This window comes from Amborella trichopoda, chromosome 2 (assembly GCF_054954075.1).
Source record: "Amborella trichopoda isolate Santa Cruz 75 chromosome 2, AtrichopodaSantaCruz75HAP2 v2.0, whole genome shotgun sequence".
In the NCBI taxonomy this organism is placed as follows: Eukaryota; Viridiplantae; Streptophyta; class Magnoliopsida; order Amborellales; family Amborellaceae; genus Amborella; species Amborella trichopoda.
This window is the reverse complement of record NC_142337.1, coordinates 7,063,097-7,082,409: the sequence shown is the minus strand read 5'-3', so window position 1 is coordinate 7,082,409 and position 19,313 is coordinate 7,063,097. Positions and strand designations below refer to the sequence as shown.

The 19,313-nt window shown below is 39.8% G+C and overlaps 2 protein-coding genes across 14 annotated transcripts; one reads left to right on the top strand and one right to left on the bottom strand.

The window, feature by feature from the left end:
- The first annotated feature begins 1,155 nt into the window (after nt 1-1,155).
- Nucleotides 1,156-16,959, top strand: LOC18443189 (2-oxoglutarate (2OG) and Fe(II)-dependent oxygenase superfamily protein). Of its 11 annotated transcripts, none has more exons than XM_088857695.1 (7): nt 1,156-1,452; nt 11,694-11,866; nt 12,792-12,932; nt 13,134-14,238; nt 14,520-14,893; nt 16,015-16,316; nt 16,458-16,959. In XM_088857695.1, exons 4-5 carry the CDS (start codon nt 13,191-13,193, stop codon nt 14,855-14,857), a joined length of 1,386 nt encoding a protein of 461 aa, XP_088713821.1. In that variant the 5' UTR covers nt 1,156-1,452; nt 11,694-11,866; nt 12,792-12,932; nt 13,134-13,190; the 3' UTR covers nt 14,858-14,893; nt 16,015-16,316; nt 16,458-16,959. The 11 variants fall into 11 exon arrangements, with proteins under 11 accessions (XP_088713821.1, XP_088713817.1, XP_088713818.1 ...); XM_088857691.1 differs by having other exon boundaries at nt 14,499-14,893; XM_088857692.1 differs by lacking the exon at nt 11,694-11,866 and having other exon boundaries at nt 14,499-14,893.
- CYTC6A (Cytochrome c) lies at nt 15,735-18,044 on the bottom strand. 3 transcript variants are annotated; one of them, XM_006853380.4, is made up of 6 exons: nt 17,907-18,044; nt 17,676-17,793; nt 16,605-16,702; nt 16,480-16,511; nt 16,287-16,350; nt 15,735-16,155 (listed from the first exon to the last, which is right to left on the bottom strand). In XM_006853380.4, exons 1-6 carry the CDS (start codon nt 17,964-17,966, stop codon nt 16,018-16,020), a joined length of 510 nt encoding a protein of 169 aa, XP_006853442.4. In that variant the 5' UTR covers nt 17,967-18,044; the 3' UTR covers nt 15,735-16,017. The 3 variants fall into 3 exon arrangements, with proteins under 3 accessions (XP_006853442.4, XP_088713827.1, XP_088713826.1); XM_088857701.1 differs by having other exon boundaries at nt 16,625-16,702; XM_088857700.1 differs by having other exon boundaries at nt 16,480-16,702.
- Between the last annotated feature and the right edge of the window lie 1,269 nt (nt 18,045-19,313).

Genomic DNA, 19,313 nt, shown 5'->3' with positions numbered 1-19,313 from the left:
GCCTTACTAACCCATATTGCTACAAACGACCTTAAACTCAGCTTTACTAATCCCACGTTGCTACAAACGACCTTGATATGACCACTGTAGAGCTCTATCGGAATCATGCAGTAGATGACCACTGTAGAGCTCTATCGGAATCATGCAGTAGATGACCACTGTAGAGCTCTATCGGAATCATGCAATAGATGACTACTTTAGAGCTCTATCGGAATCATGCAGTAGACCGCCATAACCCGAGCTCTGCTCCTCCACTTTACTACTCCCATCAAAATTAATTTTAACCCATCCTTCCATACTGATAACGCTGTCCACCCGCCCTTTTTTAAGAATATGATGCCCTTAAAATGAGTGAAGAGGTTTTCTTTTGGGAGGGCTTCTAAAGTTGGGGATTAGCCCTTCTTCTTATCCCTCAGGTTTTTTTTTTTGGCTTTTTTGTTTTATCTTTATAATCTCATTTACTCAATGAAATTACAGTTACCATTTAAAAAAAACAGAAAAAAAGAAAAAGAAAAACGGGCCTCCGGACTCGGAATGGAACGTGGGATTTCAGGTTGGCCCTGGTGCGTCCACATGATAAGGCCCACGGTCAGGACCCAGATCGGAAGGCTCGCCTCCCGCCAGCACTAATCCAGTCTGAAAATTTTTAATATCAATTTATATGTATTTAGTATGCAAAGTTTAATGTCTGCCTCACTCAAATATTTTTGGACTAGGGCCCTAAATTAGATTTTTGGACTCGGGCTCCACCCAAGCCTCTATTACGTAGTTTTGGGGCTCATCCGACCCCGGCCCGTTGGAAGCCCATAACAAGGGAGAGTGGGGGAGGCAAGGAGTCGGCTGGAGCCAGACCCGGACCTGAATAATATTCAGGTCCAAAATTTGGACCAATATCCAGACCTGTCGGTCCCGAGTCTGGTTGGATCCAGTGCCACTATGAGCTTATTTATTTATTTATTTTACCAATAATATTGTAAATAATGTCAATATCGTGACAATATGAAAACCTCAAACATCCGTAAAAACATATGTCGGGTCAACGCGTCGGTCCCGGGCGTGGTCGGGTCCATTGCCACCCTTAAGTCTGAGAGAGGTCCTTGGGAAGTTGAAGGTGGACCCAAATGTATTTGTCATTCTACGTGGATTCGAGGAAACAGAGATTTCTACGTAGCGAATCTTACAAAAAGTAGAGGAGAAATTTAAGAGCGAGAGGAGCAGAGAATTGTGAGTATCGATTTCTTAGGGGAAATGATCATTTGGTGAGGCACTTTTAACAAACCCGGAGACCTCCGCTGCGCCATTCCCTTTGAAAAAATCAATTTAGCTTTGCCCATGGATCCAAGAAACCCTACTTTAAACAAAAGAAACTTGGAAGAAAGAGACCATTTTCTCTGTTCAAGCTGAGATCTCTTCATCCACATATAATGGAAACTATTCCGTCATTCAATCCAGGTCAGTTATTTTACATCGCGATTATATGATATTCTTTGTATAATTGCCTTTAGTTTCTGAATGTGATTTGGGTTTCGCCTTACTGGCCTGAAACTTGCATTTTCTTTTCCCTTTTTTCTTCCTTTTTTTCTATTTATTTTGAAATTGGGTTTTCAATTTACTTTTCCTTTACTCTGTTTCCATGATTCATTATCACATTTGTCATGGTTTAATTGGATCTCTTTGGAATCATCCCCATTGATATTCTCATCTTGTCCAGAATTCATGCTTTTTGTTAGAAATGCAAGTTTCTCTGTATCTTGATTTGAAGATTCTGTTATTGCATGGATAATTGGATGCAAACTGCAAGATCATCCTTCTGTTTTTAATCTCTCAATTTAGTTCTGCAAAAAATTTAATTTTCTAACCATGTTTAACTTTTTCAGATGCTTGAGAATTATTTGCTTCTTGTTTGCTAATTTATTTCTTCCGGGAATTGGTTTGTGGTGTTAACGATTTTATCTAATTGAACAAGAGCAACTGTAAGTAAGATTTGGATATGCATTGGCTTTCTTATGTCGCATACATTCAGTGTTTCATTTTTATGTGATTATTTCCCAAAGTGTTAGGCATCTGTATGATTAAATTCGTAGCTGAGTGAATGGAAACCCACAATAGATATAACCAGCCTATTAATGTTGGAGTTGACCTCCACCTTGAAAGTCTGAAGCCTATAGATGCCATACTTGCAGAGCTTTTTTGTTATACACTTTAGGAGATATGGTAGTCGGAAAAACTAGATATTGGAATATGGGGCTATGCTTTAAGCTTAAGAATTGAAAAATTATCCCTCACCTGGTTTATTTTGATGATCCTTATAAAATATTTTGGCCCAAATAGCTTAGAATAAGGTAAAGTTTATGTTAGAAAGATTCAGGAATGGAATCCCTCTTGTTTGTGAGAATCTCTAAAATCATGGCCAATTTATTGGATTAAAAAAGATTAGGGCCGGCTGAGAAAAAAGAAGTTTCACAAATCGAGGGAAATTGGAGGAACCGAAAGATATGCAAACTCTGTTGCCAAGTTGAAACGTATGCTGTTACTTAAATGAATTCCCTTTCCATTTTATCGTAATATTGTTGGAGATTGCTAGTTTTATGAGATTAGGGCATGACTTGAATGGCGATTATGTTATATGGACCTGCAGTATTTGTCTATTGGAGGATATTTTGTAACCATCACTATTTTCTTGTTTTCTTTGCTTTTTTATCTCTTCCTCTGTTTGAAGCTGGTATTCCTTATCAAAAAAGGATACCTAAACAGGATACAAGATCAAGAACATCTGATGTGGATTTCGTACAACCAAACACATCATTGTTTGTGTTCAATTTTTGAAGTTTTGGTTTAGAATTGCCGTCGATGATTCAATTATAATCATCAATTGCTACATGGAGGACCCTATTCTAGTTATTCAGTTATAATCATCAATTGCTATGTAGAGGTTATAGTTATTACAATGCCTCTTCTTGGTAGAGATTTAGATGATAATGAGATGGAGGGCTTGGTGTCTCTTTTTAGAACGTCTAGAATATTTGTGTTAGGAGATGACATTTAGAAGGATCAGGCACTCCAAAGTCGAAATAATCTGGACACTTACAGTCAAATCTAGGTACAGAAAATGATGCAAATGTGTCCGAAAGATGTCCCGTACTTGTTGGAATTGAAAAGAGGAACCACCCTCAACCCCACCCCTAAAGTTGTTGTTTTTTCATGGTGATGTTGCAAAGAATCATTTTTAGCAAAGGGATTTCTTACTCAAATATTATTACTTTTTAGAAGAGTGAGGAAGAGACAATGGGTCATTTGTTGCCTCAAGAGCATTTGTGGGAGAGAGAGCCATTGGAACACAATTTCCATTTGGAATTGCCAATGACATCATAGTTGTGGGAACCTTGGGGGTAAGGCCATGGTCCCACCTTAGGAACTAGATCCCACGGTTCCTTTAAGGGATCTTAGACGGAGCTGGGTTTATAGAAATGGGGATCTCGCTTCCGGTGTACGTCCTAGGATCCTTCCAAGCGGAGGAGCTATACTATTAATTGAACTACTGCTCCTCTGCTTGGTATTATAGATTTATTTCTTTAGAGTATGTTAAACTATGGTGCATATCACATTGTTGTATGCTAGAATTATGATATTAAAAACTACATTTTAATATTATAGTAAAGCCAATTTATGATATTATTAAACTGTATTATTGTAGTAAATTGTACTATTACTATGGCATTGGCAATAAGCTAAGTGATGTATGATAATTGATCGAGTGGGCATTTTCTCTATCCTTATTTTATCAAATACTATTAATTGATCTCAATTTATGTATGGTGGAGCTTAGATCCCTCCAAGTCAAAACCTCGGTCCCATTGACATTGGATCTCGTTCCCAAGTATCTTAGGATCTAACTCCTTAACTTGTTGAACGTACGTACGACAATCCTAAACCCAGGGAGCTTCCACCCTATGGTGGTTTGGTGTTCCCCAAATTGCTTCAGCTCCTGAATCCGCTCTGGAGGAAATGTGATGAAGGGAAAATGGAGGGAAGATGGGAAAGATTTAATTAAAATAAAGTAATAATAAATAGATGAGAGAATATACCCTCTACCAGGGTCTGTATGGCAGTTCACCCCAAAGATCTTTTCAAAAGAACAAAAATCAATATGTTTACTGAATTCAGCAAGTTCCAAAGAAGAATGGCTTTCCTTTTTAAATATAAAAAAGAGAACTACAAAAAAAAAAAAACCAAAGCCCACTCTTTCCCACATGTTTTCCTTTTCTTTTCATCTCAAATCTCATGCAAATCTCTCTCCCCCCCAATCTCATGTTAAACATTATCCTAACAAATCTAATAATGCTAACCTATCCATATCCTAAAAATTTATGCACTAAAAAAGATTTCAACCCATACCTTCAACGACCACCGAAAACCTTAAATAAAATACCTTTCTAGTCCCTCAAAGATACTAACCCCAAATTGAATAGTAATGAATCAAAAGAAAGAAATTCAGTCACATCCCTAGATTTTTAATAACTAAAATAAAAGATAAAACTAATATAAAAAAAATAAAAATATATAAAACGATAAAACTTAAGAAAAAAAATAATCAGCAGCTGCGATTTGCATCATTCTCCTGGGATTGGAGAAGTTTGACCTTGAGCTTGAAGATTCGAACTTGATTCAAAGATTGTTCCCTTCATCACCATGCTGGTGTATTTATGGAACTTGATCTTTTTCTTGAACTTCATCTATTTCTTTAGCTAAGTGTACCTCCACCTTCTTTTTTGGGCATTCATATGCACGGTGTCCTGTTTCATTACACCGACAACAAGTAAATTTTGAGGTATCCTTTGTTTCTTCATTAAATTTTGGATGGAGCGCAAAACCTCCTTCTCGGTGAAAAGCCGCTTATCGGTGCTCCATTGGTATTTGGTTTCTACTTATAAAGTAATTTGAAAAACTTCACTAACCTCTATAGTCGATGTGGAAAGACCTCATCTCTAATGGTTGGTTGGAGCCCATTTACATATTGAGCAACCTTTTGTCCTTCAGTCTCTTGGAGGTTGTTTAGAGCCACAAGTCTATAAAAATTCCCTAGTATAATCCTCTACTTTCTTTTCATTCTATCGAAGATTTCGGAGATCTTAAAAGAAAATTTGCTCATGTTCCACAAGAAGAAATTTTCTTTCAATTTTTTTTCATCTTTTGCCAATCAGAAATTTTCCCTTCCCACTACAAAGTTAGGATTGTTGAACTTGTTCCCACCAGGCTACAGCATAACCACAGAGCTTGGTTGCAACAAATTTAACCTTACGCTCCTCTGGTAATTCGCTCCATTAAAAAAACTTTTTCAACTACACTCAACTAACCAATAAAAAGCCTCTATATGGAGCTTACCATGAAATTTAGGGAGATCAACTTTAATACCGAGATCACGGGGACACTCTATAGGATGTGGGTCTTGCCTGTAAATTTGTTCGTTACGTTCAGGGTCAGCACCTCGAGTCGATCGTGGGACTTGATTCATCTCTACGGTGGAATTTTGCATTAGATCTTCATGGTTGTGAGCACCCTTTTCGCGATGAACATTGTTTCCAATAGCTGCAAACCGCTCATTTGCTTCGTCGATCTGTCGTCGTTGTTCGTGAATCTCACTTCGAACACTTTCATGGCTTTGTTTATACATTCCATAATGTATATAACATCAAATTATTGATCGTAGGAGTAGGTTTTGGTGGGATTGTGATAGTTGGATCTTCTTGTTCTGGTACCAACTGATGCAGCAAAGATGGAGGGAAGATGGGAACAAATTAATTAAAAACAAAATACTAATAATAGATGAGAGAATATACCATCTCTGGGTCTATAGGGAGTCTAATCCAAAGATCATTTCATAAGACCAAAAAATAATTTCTTTACTCAATTCACCAAGTTCCAAAGAGGGATGACTTTCCCTTTTAAATACAAACAAAGAGACTAATAAAATAAAATAACCCAAAGCCCACCCTTTCCCACACATTTTCCCTCGCTCTCCTCCTCTCTCTTTATCTCAAATCCCATGCAAATCTCTCTCTCCCTCAATCTCATGTTAAACTTTATCCCAACCAATCTAACAACACTAACCTATCTATATCCTAAAAACTCACACACTAAAAAAGATTTCAACCTATACCTTCAACGCCCACCCAAAACCTAAAATAAAATGCCTTTCTAGTCCCTCTAACGTACTAACCCCAAATTGAATAGTAATAAATAGAAAAAATAAATAAATTCAGTCTTGCCCCTAGATTTTTAACAACTAAAATAAAAAAAATAAAACTTGAAAAAAAAATCAGCAATTGCGATTTGCTTTAAAATGCTACTCCATTATGAGGTTTTTGCTGCCAAAATTTATCATCACAATATCTATTCTTCTGGAGGCTTCTATATTCATGCCCTATTTGTAGTTTTCAACTTAACATCACAGCCATCTCCATCATTTACATATATGAAAAGAAGAGAAGATGTCATTAAAATTGTCAAACCACCTCAGAAAATCATGTGATGTTCAAATTAATGAATTTATTAACAGCATGGGGTTACTTTAAAAAGACCATTCCACTCTACATCCTTAACTATTTCACTAAAAAAACCTAAAATGTCCTTGTTCTTGATTTGGAATCTTGAACAAACATTGGTATTTTAGTAATTTGACTCCACGTAAATGGCCCAAGCCAAACGATGTAAATACGCCTTCTTTTTTTGATAAGTAACTAAATTGTATTCATGTTGTAAAGTTGTACAATTTGCACAACTGAGAATAGGTAATTGCAAAAAATCGGTTACTAATCAGTAACAAGGACTAGATTAAGGGCTATACAGAATTGAGTTAATTATTGAAATAGATGACGGGTTGGCTGTCATAATGGTAGAGGGGAGAGAAGCCCCTGCAAAAGCTAGGGAATCTGCCTCAAAGTTCATTTCAAACTGAGTTTGTCGAAATGACACCACTAGTCCTTTGCAGAGAGAGAAATCTGCTTGAAGATGTTGTCGAATCTCCAAGGGGATGGGGCAACTTTAGAGGCCCATTGAATGACACTGTGGTAGTCTCTTTTAAACAGGAATGAGAACCCTTTGTCTCTGTCATGTAATGATAGACCAAGAAGAAGTGCCAAAGACTTAACAAGTGCGGCATCTGCTCTGCCAATTGGATCCAATGATGAGGATCTGCAAATGGTGAGGCGTCAAAGGAAACCATGCCAAGGATCTGCAAATGGCAGAAGGGGTGGAGAAAATGATAGAGGGCCACTTGGAGAGGAAGTCCGAGGTAAGAAGCTGCTGAAGAGTTTGTTTGAGGAAGCCCAAAATATAACAATTGAGATGATCCGATGGACAATGGTGGATAGGCGAGAAGGTGAGCCCTCAAAGATCCTTCAACTCCTTTCGAGCCAGATGGACCAAATGATCGCCTAGATGGTGAGGCGCCAAAGGAATCTACCAGAGGCTGGGGGGGGAAGAGAATGGTACTGTTTGTAAAGGTCTTCCACAGAAGGGGGGCTAATCTAGAAGGGGCCACAGATTTCTAGGAAATGTGCCCAAATCGTGGCTGACTGGGGGCACAGCAGAAAGAGTCAGGGTTTTGTTTCCTCTTCGGCAGCACACATTGCGCATCTATATGCTACATGGAAGCCTTGTTTTTGATATTGTCCACCAATAGAACTTTGTGCAAGAAGGCAACGCAAGAGAAAGCTTGCACCTTGGGCAGGTCCGACGCTAGCCAACCTCTGCTTGCCGTCACTGGATTGGGGTTGCAAGTTGTGAGGATTTTGAAGAAGGAAGAGACAGAGAAAGAGCCATTAGGGGATGGGATCCAAACTCTCTATCGGCACCTGAAAGGGGTAAGAAGAATGCCTTGAGCTGAGCAAGAAGGGAGACTGGACTACCAGAGACAAGCTGGGAAGCTTCAGCCTTAGTGAGGTATTGACACAGGAGAGGTGTCCAAACTGTACTCTCAGTCTTAGCCATGCAAGAAGTGTGGTTGGTGCTCATAGCCTCACTGTTTATAGTAGTGCTATAGATGGCAGGAAAGGCTACTTGAAGGGTTTGATCTCCAATGCAAAGGTCTTCCCAGAATCTAGTACAGTTTCTGAAAAATTGAATTAACCTATCCAATTGCTCTCCATGCACCTGAAGCCCTTGAGGAAGACGGACCTTTTGGGAGCCATCTAAAACTGTTGGTTTGATATATATTCGAGATCATTGATCTTCACAATTGATCCTCATTAGTGGCCACAGTCCACCATGTTTCCCCAAGAGGGTAGTGTTGGCAATTTGGAGGTTTCAGCATCCTAGACCCTAGAAGACTTGGCTCTACATATCTGGTCCAACCAGACCTGGTGAAATCTGTTGGAGTTTGAGCTTCCATTTTGGAAACTTCCATTCCATTCTAAATACTCATGCTTGTTCTAGGTTCCAAATCCGGAACTTCTCTTTTCATTAAAGTTTCTTGTGTCGGATTTGGAAATCAGAACACACAGGTTATTTATGTTATTTATTTGCCTTAAGTGGGTTGAGCCAAATGATGGAACTTCCCCGTTTTATTATATGTTCCATACCTGGAAGATGTGTTTTCCAATAAAAAACTCGAGTTTCGTTTTCGTGTTTGAACTCAAGAGCAAGTTGGGAATTTTGGTAATTTGGCTCCACTCGTGTCATAGGAAGAATTACGAAAGTACCTCTACTTGTACAGGATTCCGAATCCTGATCACGGTCATTTTGGGCACTTTCTTGCGAATTAGTTGATGAGGTGCTTGAGTGAGATGATATTTTTATAATAACCACTTTGTTGATAAATTGGCTGATTGAACCACCTTAGTGACTGTCTGAGGTGGTTTGACCATTTTAATGATATTTTTTCGAAAAAAGATATAATTAGCTTCATGAACAAACATGAGAATTTGGAAGAATTGGTCTTAGAACTGGTGTAGACATATGTGTGTGCATGGGTACAGACTACAGAGCCTAGACAGAAGAATCCAGGTAATCCCATAGCACCATCTACTTTGTACTTCTTAATGCAATTTGTTAAGAGATACCAACATTTCTGATTTTTCAGTATTGAAAATTTCTTGATCAAGGCATTTTCATATTTCAGATTCTCCTTTGGCTACCTAATATTAGTTAATTCTTAAAATCTCAGAATCATTAAACAAAAATACCTAATATTCGCCTTTCATGAAGCTTCTCACATGGAACATGAGAGCTCTCAGCAGCCTTTGGAAACGGAAGGTCATTTGTGAATTTTGCCTTAAGCACAAACCCTTGGTCCTTGCTATTCTTGAAACAAAGCTCCCTCCCCCAACACTTCACCAGATCCATCAAGTTTGGGGTGGAAGGCCTAGCTAGTGGATAGCCCTGGAAGCTCAAGCGGCCTCTGGTGGCATTTGGGACCCCACTCTTCACGTCCTTTCGTCCCCTGTGGTCGTCTCTTACTCTGTCATGGTGGCCCTTTCTAGAATCTCTAATGGCCTCCCCTGATAGTGTAATGCAGTTTATGGTCCTAATTTCCCAAGCCTCAGGAACCTACTCTGGGACAAATTGGATGAGGCTGCCACCCTCATTCTCACAACCTGGCACATTGGTGGTGACTTTAATCTAGGCTGGTGGTCCTTCAAAAGGAATCCCAACTCAAGGGTAACCCAATGTATGCTTGACTTCTCAGATTTCATTTCTAGGGACAAACTCTTAGACATTCCCCTCCAAGGCGCAGACTTTACCTGGTCAAACCACTCACCCTCCTCTCTATATCGAAGCTCGATCGGTACCTGACCAGCTTCGAATGGGATGCTTCCTTCCCAGGGACACGTTCCACAGCCCTTTGTGAACCCACCTCGGACCATCGCCCTATCCTTCTCTACACTCAAACGGCTCCTAGGGGCCCTAAACCTGTTAGGTTCTTTGAACTGGCTTGGCTTGAAGAGTCTGAAATCCATGCCCTTATCCCTTCTTGGTGGTTATCTTTCTTGAATTAGGTCCAGGGCTGGGCCGAATTCTTCCTCCAACGCAAACTCCAGCTACTCAAACCCTCCCTTAAATGTTGGAGTTGTCTTTTGCAGTGTAACTTCAGGGCTCAGAAGGAATCTATGTTGCTGTCTCTAGCCCACTGGGATCTAGTCGTGGAGGGAAGGGCTCTAACCCCCGACGAGACCTAATAGAGAACTAATCTCAAATTCCTCTTCCAATCTATTCTCTGCAAGGAAGAGATCTTCTGGCATCAAAGGTCTAGGATAAAATGGCTCAAGTGTGGTGATCAAAACACCGCTTTCTTCAACAAGATAGCTAATTATAGACAGAGAGACAACACCATCACCCAAATCAGAGTCGGGAACCTGTTCCTGGATAGACCCCTTCTGTGGAGAATGCCATCATAGAAATTTTCCAGCAACTGTTTGCTGCCCCCTTGGGCCCAAGCCCTCCATGGCTGACCTCTCCTTTCACTCCTTACCTTGGGACAAGGCCCCATGGTTGGAACGTGCCTTATCTGAAATAAAAATCCTCAAGGCCATTTTCAAAACTTTCTAGAACTCCTTTCGACCTGATTTTGCTCTTTGAATAATTCCACTCCAGGGACATCGTCCATAAAGTGACCAATGCTACCGATATTGCTCTCAAAGTAGGAGGAGCGGAAGACCTTAAGGACTTGAGGCTGATTAGCCGGATCAACAATTCTTGTAAAATACTCTCAAGAATTCTAGCCACTAGACTTAGAGAAGTCCTTGGTTGGGTCATCTCTCCACACCTGGGAGCCTTTGTAAAGGAGGCCATTGTAGCCCCTGAAAGCATTCATTCTAAGTACCTTTCTTAGGTGCTAGGACTCATAATCAAACTCGATTAGGAAAAGGCCTATGATCATGTAGATTGGGCAATCCTCACGAGACCATGGTCAAAATGGGCTTTGGGGTTCAATGGAGTAAGGGGATCAGCGGCTGCACCACCAACCCCTTCTTCTAGGTCCTTATAAATGGCACTCTGAGAAGTTTCTTCCCTTCGTCTACACGTCTCTGACAAGGAGACCCACTCTTCCCCTTCCTCTTCACCATAGTTGGCGAAGTCTTCAGTGGTGGTGGCGGCTGGCCACCCAAACAACCATCTGTGGCAGTCTGTCCTTCACCACAAATATAGGCATCTACCCTACGACTAGCTGCCCTCCCGTCTCTAGATGGCCGTTCTTCAGGAGCTTGGAAATCTCTATATTGTAGCTTCACCCCTTTCAAACAGTTCATCAGATTCTGACCCCGGGAATGCAAAGTGGATTCCCTGCCCCGTCAAGGGGGGCCATTTTTCTACGTGTATATGGTTTTTAATACATGTTAACACATTAAAAAATAGGCTCTTAGGATGATGATGACATTCAAAAAAAAAAAAAAAAAAACATTCCCACCATGAATGTGCTTCTGCAAACTGATAATTGGGTTTTCAAACTTGATTGGTATGATGCTAAATGTTCAAATTTTGTTTCGTATGATCTTCCATGTAGAAGTGATGGGTTAGCAAAATGCACCTGCCCCTTGTGATTGAGCTGGGCAATTCTGCTCATGATTTTGGTTGAATGCTTGTGTGCCAATTAGGGCACTTGATGGAGAGTGTTCGTCAAAGGAGCAGTTGAAAATGGTTATGGTTAAGATAAGTTCTTGTGTTATGTGGATTGATACCAAATTTTCTCTGTGCAGGAAGACAAGTAAATTAACGTCAAACTTCATGCTTTTGTCATGAGATTCCTTTCTTGGGTGACTTTGGCTGTACCCCGAGAATGGCACATCCTAAGGCGTGATTGCGGCTTCTGAAAGAAACTTTCTGCATATATTGGTTGTAATTGATTTAATTTTCATAATAAAGCAATTTGGTACGTATGCTTGGTTTCATCCATACATCATTGGGATGCTAATAATGTGCTTCTTATGGAATATCCATGTGTTGAATTGATAAATGGCTGTATTTTACATATCATATGCATCTGATTAGGTTTAATGAAACACATACAATTGCTCATGTATGAGCATATGTCATAATACTAGCCATCCTTACAAGTATGGAATTGTGTGTTGTTCTATGGCAATGAACAATGATTACTTCACTAGCTTGGTTCTTAGTGATTGTTGAACATGTTGGTTTGTGGTTTGGATTAATGTTGCAAGCTGTCCTAGGTCTTTGTGATCTTATGTTCCTTAGGCTTGTCCCAGTCTTAATTTTTCCCTCAAGAGCATGCGCTGTTGGGTCCCAGATTGGGTTTCCCTAGGGACTGTCTTTTTGAGATTTTGGAGATATTCCAAGTAATATGTTCTGTACTTGCAATATGTTTGGTACTGCATGTTTCCTTGGAAGTATGATTATGCTAAAATATCAATTGTAACTTAATTATATATTCTCTAGGGTTATTTTCTTATTAGTTTCTCAAGATCTTGAATATTAGGATTTTTTCTTTTTGGGGTTCTATTATATGCTTATGGATTCTTTTACAAATCATTGAATAATTAAGTCCAACCGAGGTATGCAGTTGCCAGTCTTTGTTATGATACTTTATTTTGTCCACATATATGTTTTCTGGATCCGCACTTTGGGACTTCTGGAGAACTATTTTAGCCTATTGTCCTACATAGGGACTTAACAGTGTAGGGTTTGGTATTTGGGACATGGAAGATGAAAATTTTGGAAAAGCATACTATTCTATGATGCATGGATACTTCAATGTGGGTGCCATATCCATGTTGGACAGTTCAAAATCATATGTAAGAATGAGTTTAATTGGCATTTCTACCCATGTCTTCTAGCCATTGCAGTATCTACCACAACCAGTCGTTGTCATCCATTCAAATGATGGACGGTGGTGAGAGGGAGTGGGATCCACCATTGGGTTCATATCTTGTCCATTATTTCATTTGGCTGTGATGACAAGAATGGATTATAACATGGTATGGGATCATAGCATACTTCTATATTTTTCCTTCATGTCATCTGTTTTTCATCATCCGTTGCACGTTATGATCGGCTGCCTTTAGCCAAATTCCAAAGCAAAAGCTTGTACTTGTGTTTTTTATCCCGACCATACTTCTTGTGAAAGTCATTTTGTTTCTTACAAATATAAAGCAATCTTTTTTGTTGAATATTTGCAGATAGAATTCTCAAAAATATTCTTGGCATCGGCCCATTTCTGAGCTAGGCCAACTTGAATGGGTGCCATGGCAGGAACTGGTCTACCAACTCTTGGACGCATAAGGCTCAGCGATCTCATAGCATCCGATGGGCTCCCTTCTGACTCATACAAAATATCAGTCTCAACCCTTTCACAATCCTTAGCCCAGTACTCAGCTGCTATAATCCAACTACCCCCAGGCGAGGAAGCCCTCTTGAGATCTGCCCTAGAATCTGCACGCCTCTACTTCCACCAACGAACGTACACATCCCCTGATATACGCCGCTCCAATGACCCCCGGGGCTGGTGCAAGACTTCAGGCTATTACACAGATCCTCAACTGTGGCTCGAAACCTATGATTATAGACCCGGGCTCACACCCACTGAGCCCACGAGCCCTATGGAGTTCCCACCAGCTGGTCTACCTGACATTTTCTCGATCATGGGCAAGGCTGCTCGTGATCTCTTGGATGCAGTGACCTTCTCCTTGGACTTGCGCAGTTTCTCTTTCTCCGACATATTGGATAATGTTCCATTGAGAGGTGGCGAAATATCTGCTTCTGTTCTTTCGGTTTGTTGCCATGCACGGCCCTCCTTTCAGGGCGCGCACCATACACTAGTGGGGCAAGAGGATAGCAAGTTTGTTATGTTCTCTGACCATGAGCCTCAGATAGACAAGAGCCTGATTACTATAGTGAAGTCAGAGAGAGCAGGGCTTAGGATAAGAGATGCTCATGGGCAATGGCTATTAGTTGATGGCGATTTGGGGCCTGAGGATGCGGTTGTGTACCCTGGACTTGCGCTTTATCAAGCAACAGCTGGCTATATCAGCCCGGCTTTGCTCAGAACAGAGTTGGGGGATATGCAAGGGGGATTATATGGTCGGTGCTCTTTGGTTTTTAAGCTTATGCCTCAATCAGTGGCTATCCTTCATTGCTCAGCTATGACTAGGGCTGGGCATGGTGTTGGGGCTCAGTTTCAGTTACCAATAACAGTGGAAGAGTTTATGCAGAGGGCTCAACCACCAGAACAGCTTGTGGGGAGGCATGGGTATGCTAGCTATAGCTTTCCGGCACCCCGAGAGGGTAGGTCAGCATGCCAGAGTTTTTTCTTGGGGGATAGGTAGTTTGGATTGAATTGGCAACTATGATGACCTCTCTCTCTCACACACACATGCGGAAACACACAAACATAAAACACATCAGATTTAGATGGGCCCCATGGTTTGGATGGAACTGGAATTGCTCTCTCTCTCTATCAGATGGATTATATGGCTTTGATTGCTTGTACCTCTCTCTCTCTCTCTCTAGATGCGTCATATTTATGTCCTATATTGAATTGGCAGGTATGGCTGATCGTGTCACAGGTTCATTGAAGGTGGTGCTGAAGAGAAGGAAGGGCGTGGCCCGGTCCAAGCCTCTGGCCCCTTCCAAGAGGCTCCGGCTTGAGGCTCAGAGGGTCCTCAAGGACCGCGTTCAAGAGATTGCAGACAAGAAGGGCATCAAGCTCAGATTTTGCAGCCTCAAGGAGTGTGAGGATCATGTTCGGGCCTTGGAAAGCCCTTGCGGGAGCGTGCGCATGGAGATTGGGTGGCCCCCAGGAGTGCCCTTTGTCCACCCTCATGACCTCCCCAACAAGTCGAAGCTTGCTTTCCTGGAGGCCTATGAGCCTGGATGGACAGCTGCCCAAGAGGGGATGGAGTAGGGCAACATTGGACTCAATTGGCCTATTTGACTGCCTGTAACTCTCTCTCTCTCTCTCTCTCTCTCTCAACCTGCATGCATGCACAGAACTGCAAGCACACCATGTTCTTCTCACTTAAGTCACATGCGCTATACACAATGTCACACGCATGTGACACTAAATCTCTCTTACCAGGAAAAAAGCACACTCTCTTGAGACATGCACACACTTATCGATGAACGTGTATAACACATGCATTTTCCCTCTAGATATATGAGCATGGCTAGGGATTATATACAATGAAACCATTTACTTTTGGTACAAGGAAGTCACAATTACTTATAACCTTCCAATGTAAGATCTAATAGCTTGGGTGTCTCACAAAATTCAAAAAAATTTCTTTTGAACTTTGAGCTTGATCATTATGAATAAATGTGAGCACCAAATTTTACATCCAATGGTAAAGATTAATTGTGATCACCTTGTAGCAAAAGTAAATGGTCTCATTCGATACTTTTCGTTATTTTTATAACCCATCATTCCATTTTATGTGCCCATCATTCCATCTTATGCTATATGTACTTGTCATGGTTCATGTACATGAGTTGTGTATGAAAATGTACATACATTTTTTCATTATAATACATGTAATATCTTGATGATATTTGTATTGGTATGACTCACATGCATATGATGAGCTCTTGTATGAAACATGATGTCAATTGGATATCTTTCTATTTCTCTCTCAATTGAACTGCATAATTAAAAAGGTTTCTGCCCATTTATAAAGACATGGACTATTTAGCAAACCGTTCTACGTGATAAAATTTTGCCGATTTCCATATGGATAACTCTAAATTGACATGAAAAGTAGAAAAACATTATCGACACATACATGTGTTTGTGCCATGATAGCAGCACATGTAATATTTAAAAGAAAGACAATATTCAAACTCTCTTGAGTACTAAAGCCCGAACATACTCGCATGTGTAAGCACTCATATGGGCATTTGAGAAAACACATGTATCCATGGGATTGAACCATTATCCATAATGTCAATGTATGATTAAATACATGCATCATGCATATAGATGCACATACACATGCATATGGTTATGTATGTGCATTGTTCTTTTCTTTGAACAACTCGATTTAGAGCGGTAAATTGGTTTTGCAGGGATCAATCCGTTGGATCAATGTTTGTCCAATCTCGGTCAGCCTGTGACTTGACGAACTCAGCCAGCAGCTTGATCTCGTCATCATGGAGCCTATCACCAAATGTGCATTGACCCCTTGGAGCACACTTCTCTCCAAACCCCTGCACATTCAGAGAAGGAAAGAAATAAAAAAAGAACCAAGAAAACCCACTAATCATGAAATTTAAACGTTCTAGCAGTCATGCTGACAAATGCGATCATGTGAAATTGGAGGTGGGGGAGTGGAACTTGCTGGCATTCTTCCTTTCCCATAATATGTCAGGTTGTATATGTCGTCCTCAGTTGCAACGCCATTCCTACACAACACGGGCATTGAATCATCACGGCATATTTTCTACAGTTAGTTACTTTTTAAGAAAATTGATTTGATTTTCCCACTGCTCTCTCTCTCTCTCTCTTGCAGGAAGTGAGGTATATTATTCTACCTTTGAAGATCCTTTGTGAAGAGTGTTGCACCCTGAAAAAGCCACATAAGGGATGAACAGCAATAAAGAAGCATGGATAATTCAAGAAATAAAATAAAATTGCATTGGGGTGTGTATGACGATACGGGCTGCAATAAGTTTCCACCTCCATCGTGGCATCCAATGCAAGCTTTCTGAAACAAAGCCGCCCCCTTGTGAACCTCGCCAACCTGTACCCATGACACTAGACATGGGGGAGGAGAGAGGAAATAGAGCCTTAAATTTTGGCATGCTCTTGTGTGAAGCAAAATACACTGAGAGATTACTAGTGCTTATGAACTCATGGGTTCTCTGATATTCTTGTATTTTTAACTAAATCATACATAATGGGGTTGAATTAGGTTAATATGTTTCTCAAGGTTATTTTGATTATCTGAATATTTCTCAAATATTTGTTCTTTCCTGATAATTAAACTTGAATTCACATGATTTCCGGGTAAAGGTTTTCTTATAGGTTCCATTATTGAGGATTGGATGTTTCTTCATTCTTTTTCTCTTTGATTAGTAAGTTTTAAGAATCGAGTTAGCTCTTTGTAAGTCTGTATGATCTTGTTCATATTTTACGAGTGTTGAAGCATAAGCCTTGATACACAGGGAAAAAATTAGTGAACAATGTAATTCTTTGTTCCCCTGAAACTTAATTTGGTTCTAGCAAGCAATATGGACCAAAACTCACTCTCTCTCAAGAAAATTATGAAACAATGCAACTCTTTCTTCCCACAGCTTAATTTGGTTCTAGGCAAAACATGTGGACCAAAAAACACACACTCTCTCTCAATGGTACAAATAAACATAAATTTATCATTTATGTCTTGACAATTTTTATTCAAAGTAAGCTATTGGTATCTCCAGACAATTCCATCAGTACAATAATTTAATACTAGCCGACCATGTGACTCATCAAATGTCCCACTCAAGCCCTATAATACAGTACTTCAATAGGCTTATCTTGTATGTTGTTTGATTGGTGAACTTTGACTGAAGTAAAGTCTAAGATTCGAACATGTGAAAAATGGCCATGACTTCACTCAATACTGGCAAACTCACGCCAATAATGCAAGATACTTTCAAAGATTTCTCAATTATCAAAGACCAAATAAGGGGATATGAGAATATCCCAAAAGTAAAAGAGAAATAGTGAAGATTTTCACAAATACCTGGTGTGCAGTGGAGGGGAGATAAAGCGAGAAAAGCAGCGAGCAGGGGAGCTGCCAAGCTGGTTAGGAATGTGGACCTATTGGCTTGAGGAGGCTCCAATGTAGTGACTTTTCTTTCCTATGCAATGAAATACAACAACTACATGAGAGAGAAAGAAAGAGCTTTTTTTTTTTTTGACAATAGAGTTACCGACTTTAGTACCATAGTGGAGCAAGAACAATATTCATTACCTTGGAGAGAGGAGGATTTGGGATTGGAGGAGAACATGCAGAAATAAAGAAAGTATTCATTGTCTCACTTGCCCTTCCTCTCCCTCTCCCTCTCCCTCTTCTCTCTTCAACCTCACAAAATTTTATCTTTCCCACACACTCAGACATAGGAACCAGGAGTGTAATATATCTATAAAAGTTAACTGTAAAAGTACCCTCACATTTCAGTAAATGACAAAAAGATATGAATGGAGTACAAGGCCCACTTACATTACTGCATGACATTTCAACAGTAATTTATGGATAAGTATCCGATGAGTTGCGAACTCATGCTGTGATACACGTCTCAAATCATTGTAGCTCTAAAAATAGTGCACATCTTTAGAGCTATACATCTTACGATCTTTGAAGAATTTAAAGGACCATATTGATAGAAATGCAAAAATCTTGAGGAAGAATGAAGACGTTAACAAAAGGCGGGGTGTTTATTTTAAAAAAAGTATAAAATGATGAATACAATAAGAACACAATAGGAGAAAGAACCATAGGCATAAATGACGGCAGAGGTCATGGATACATTCGTTGGATTAGGTATCGCAAGTGAAAGAAGCTTTGAAGATGATGAAGATATAAAAGGCTTTAAGATAAGAAGATATCTCGATAGAGGTTTGGAAGTGCATGGAGGAGATCGGAATTAACTGGCTGACCAAACTATTTAACAAGGTGTAGAGAACAAAGAAATAACCACATGAAAGAAAGAAAAATATTGTAGTACCTATTTACAAGGACAAAGACGACATACAAAATTGTGCGAACTATCAAGGGATTAGACCTATGAGCCACATTATGAAGTTGTGGGAGAGAGTGATTGACGAATAACTAAGGCATGAAACGAGCGTATCAAAAAACTAATTTAGTTCTATGCCAAGGAGATCAATAATTGAGGCTATTTTTCTACTTAAACAACTAAATGAGAAGTTTAAGGCGAAGGAAAGAGACTTCCACATGGTCTTTATTGATCTATATAAAGCTCGTGATAGAGTACCTCAAAATTTAATTTGGTGGATATTGGAAAAGAAAGGAGTCTCTAGATACTACATCGATTTGGTGAGAGATCAGTGTGAGGGAGCGGTAACAAATATGCAAACAACTAGTGGAGGGACAAGTGGGTTTTTAGTGACCATAGGGTCTACATCAAGGGTTAGTATTGATCCCATATATCTTTGTCTTAGTTATAGACAACTTAACTAGGGACCTACAAGATTAGATACCATTGGTATATGTTTCGCAGATGACATAATTTTGATCGATAAGACATAAAGGACGCCAACACAAAGTTAAAACTTTGGAGGGATGCTCTAAAATTTAAATATTTTAAAATTAGCCTAACTAAGATAGAGTATATGAAATGCAAGATTAGTAATAATA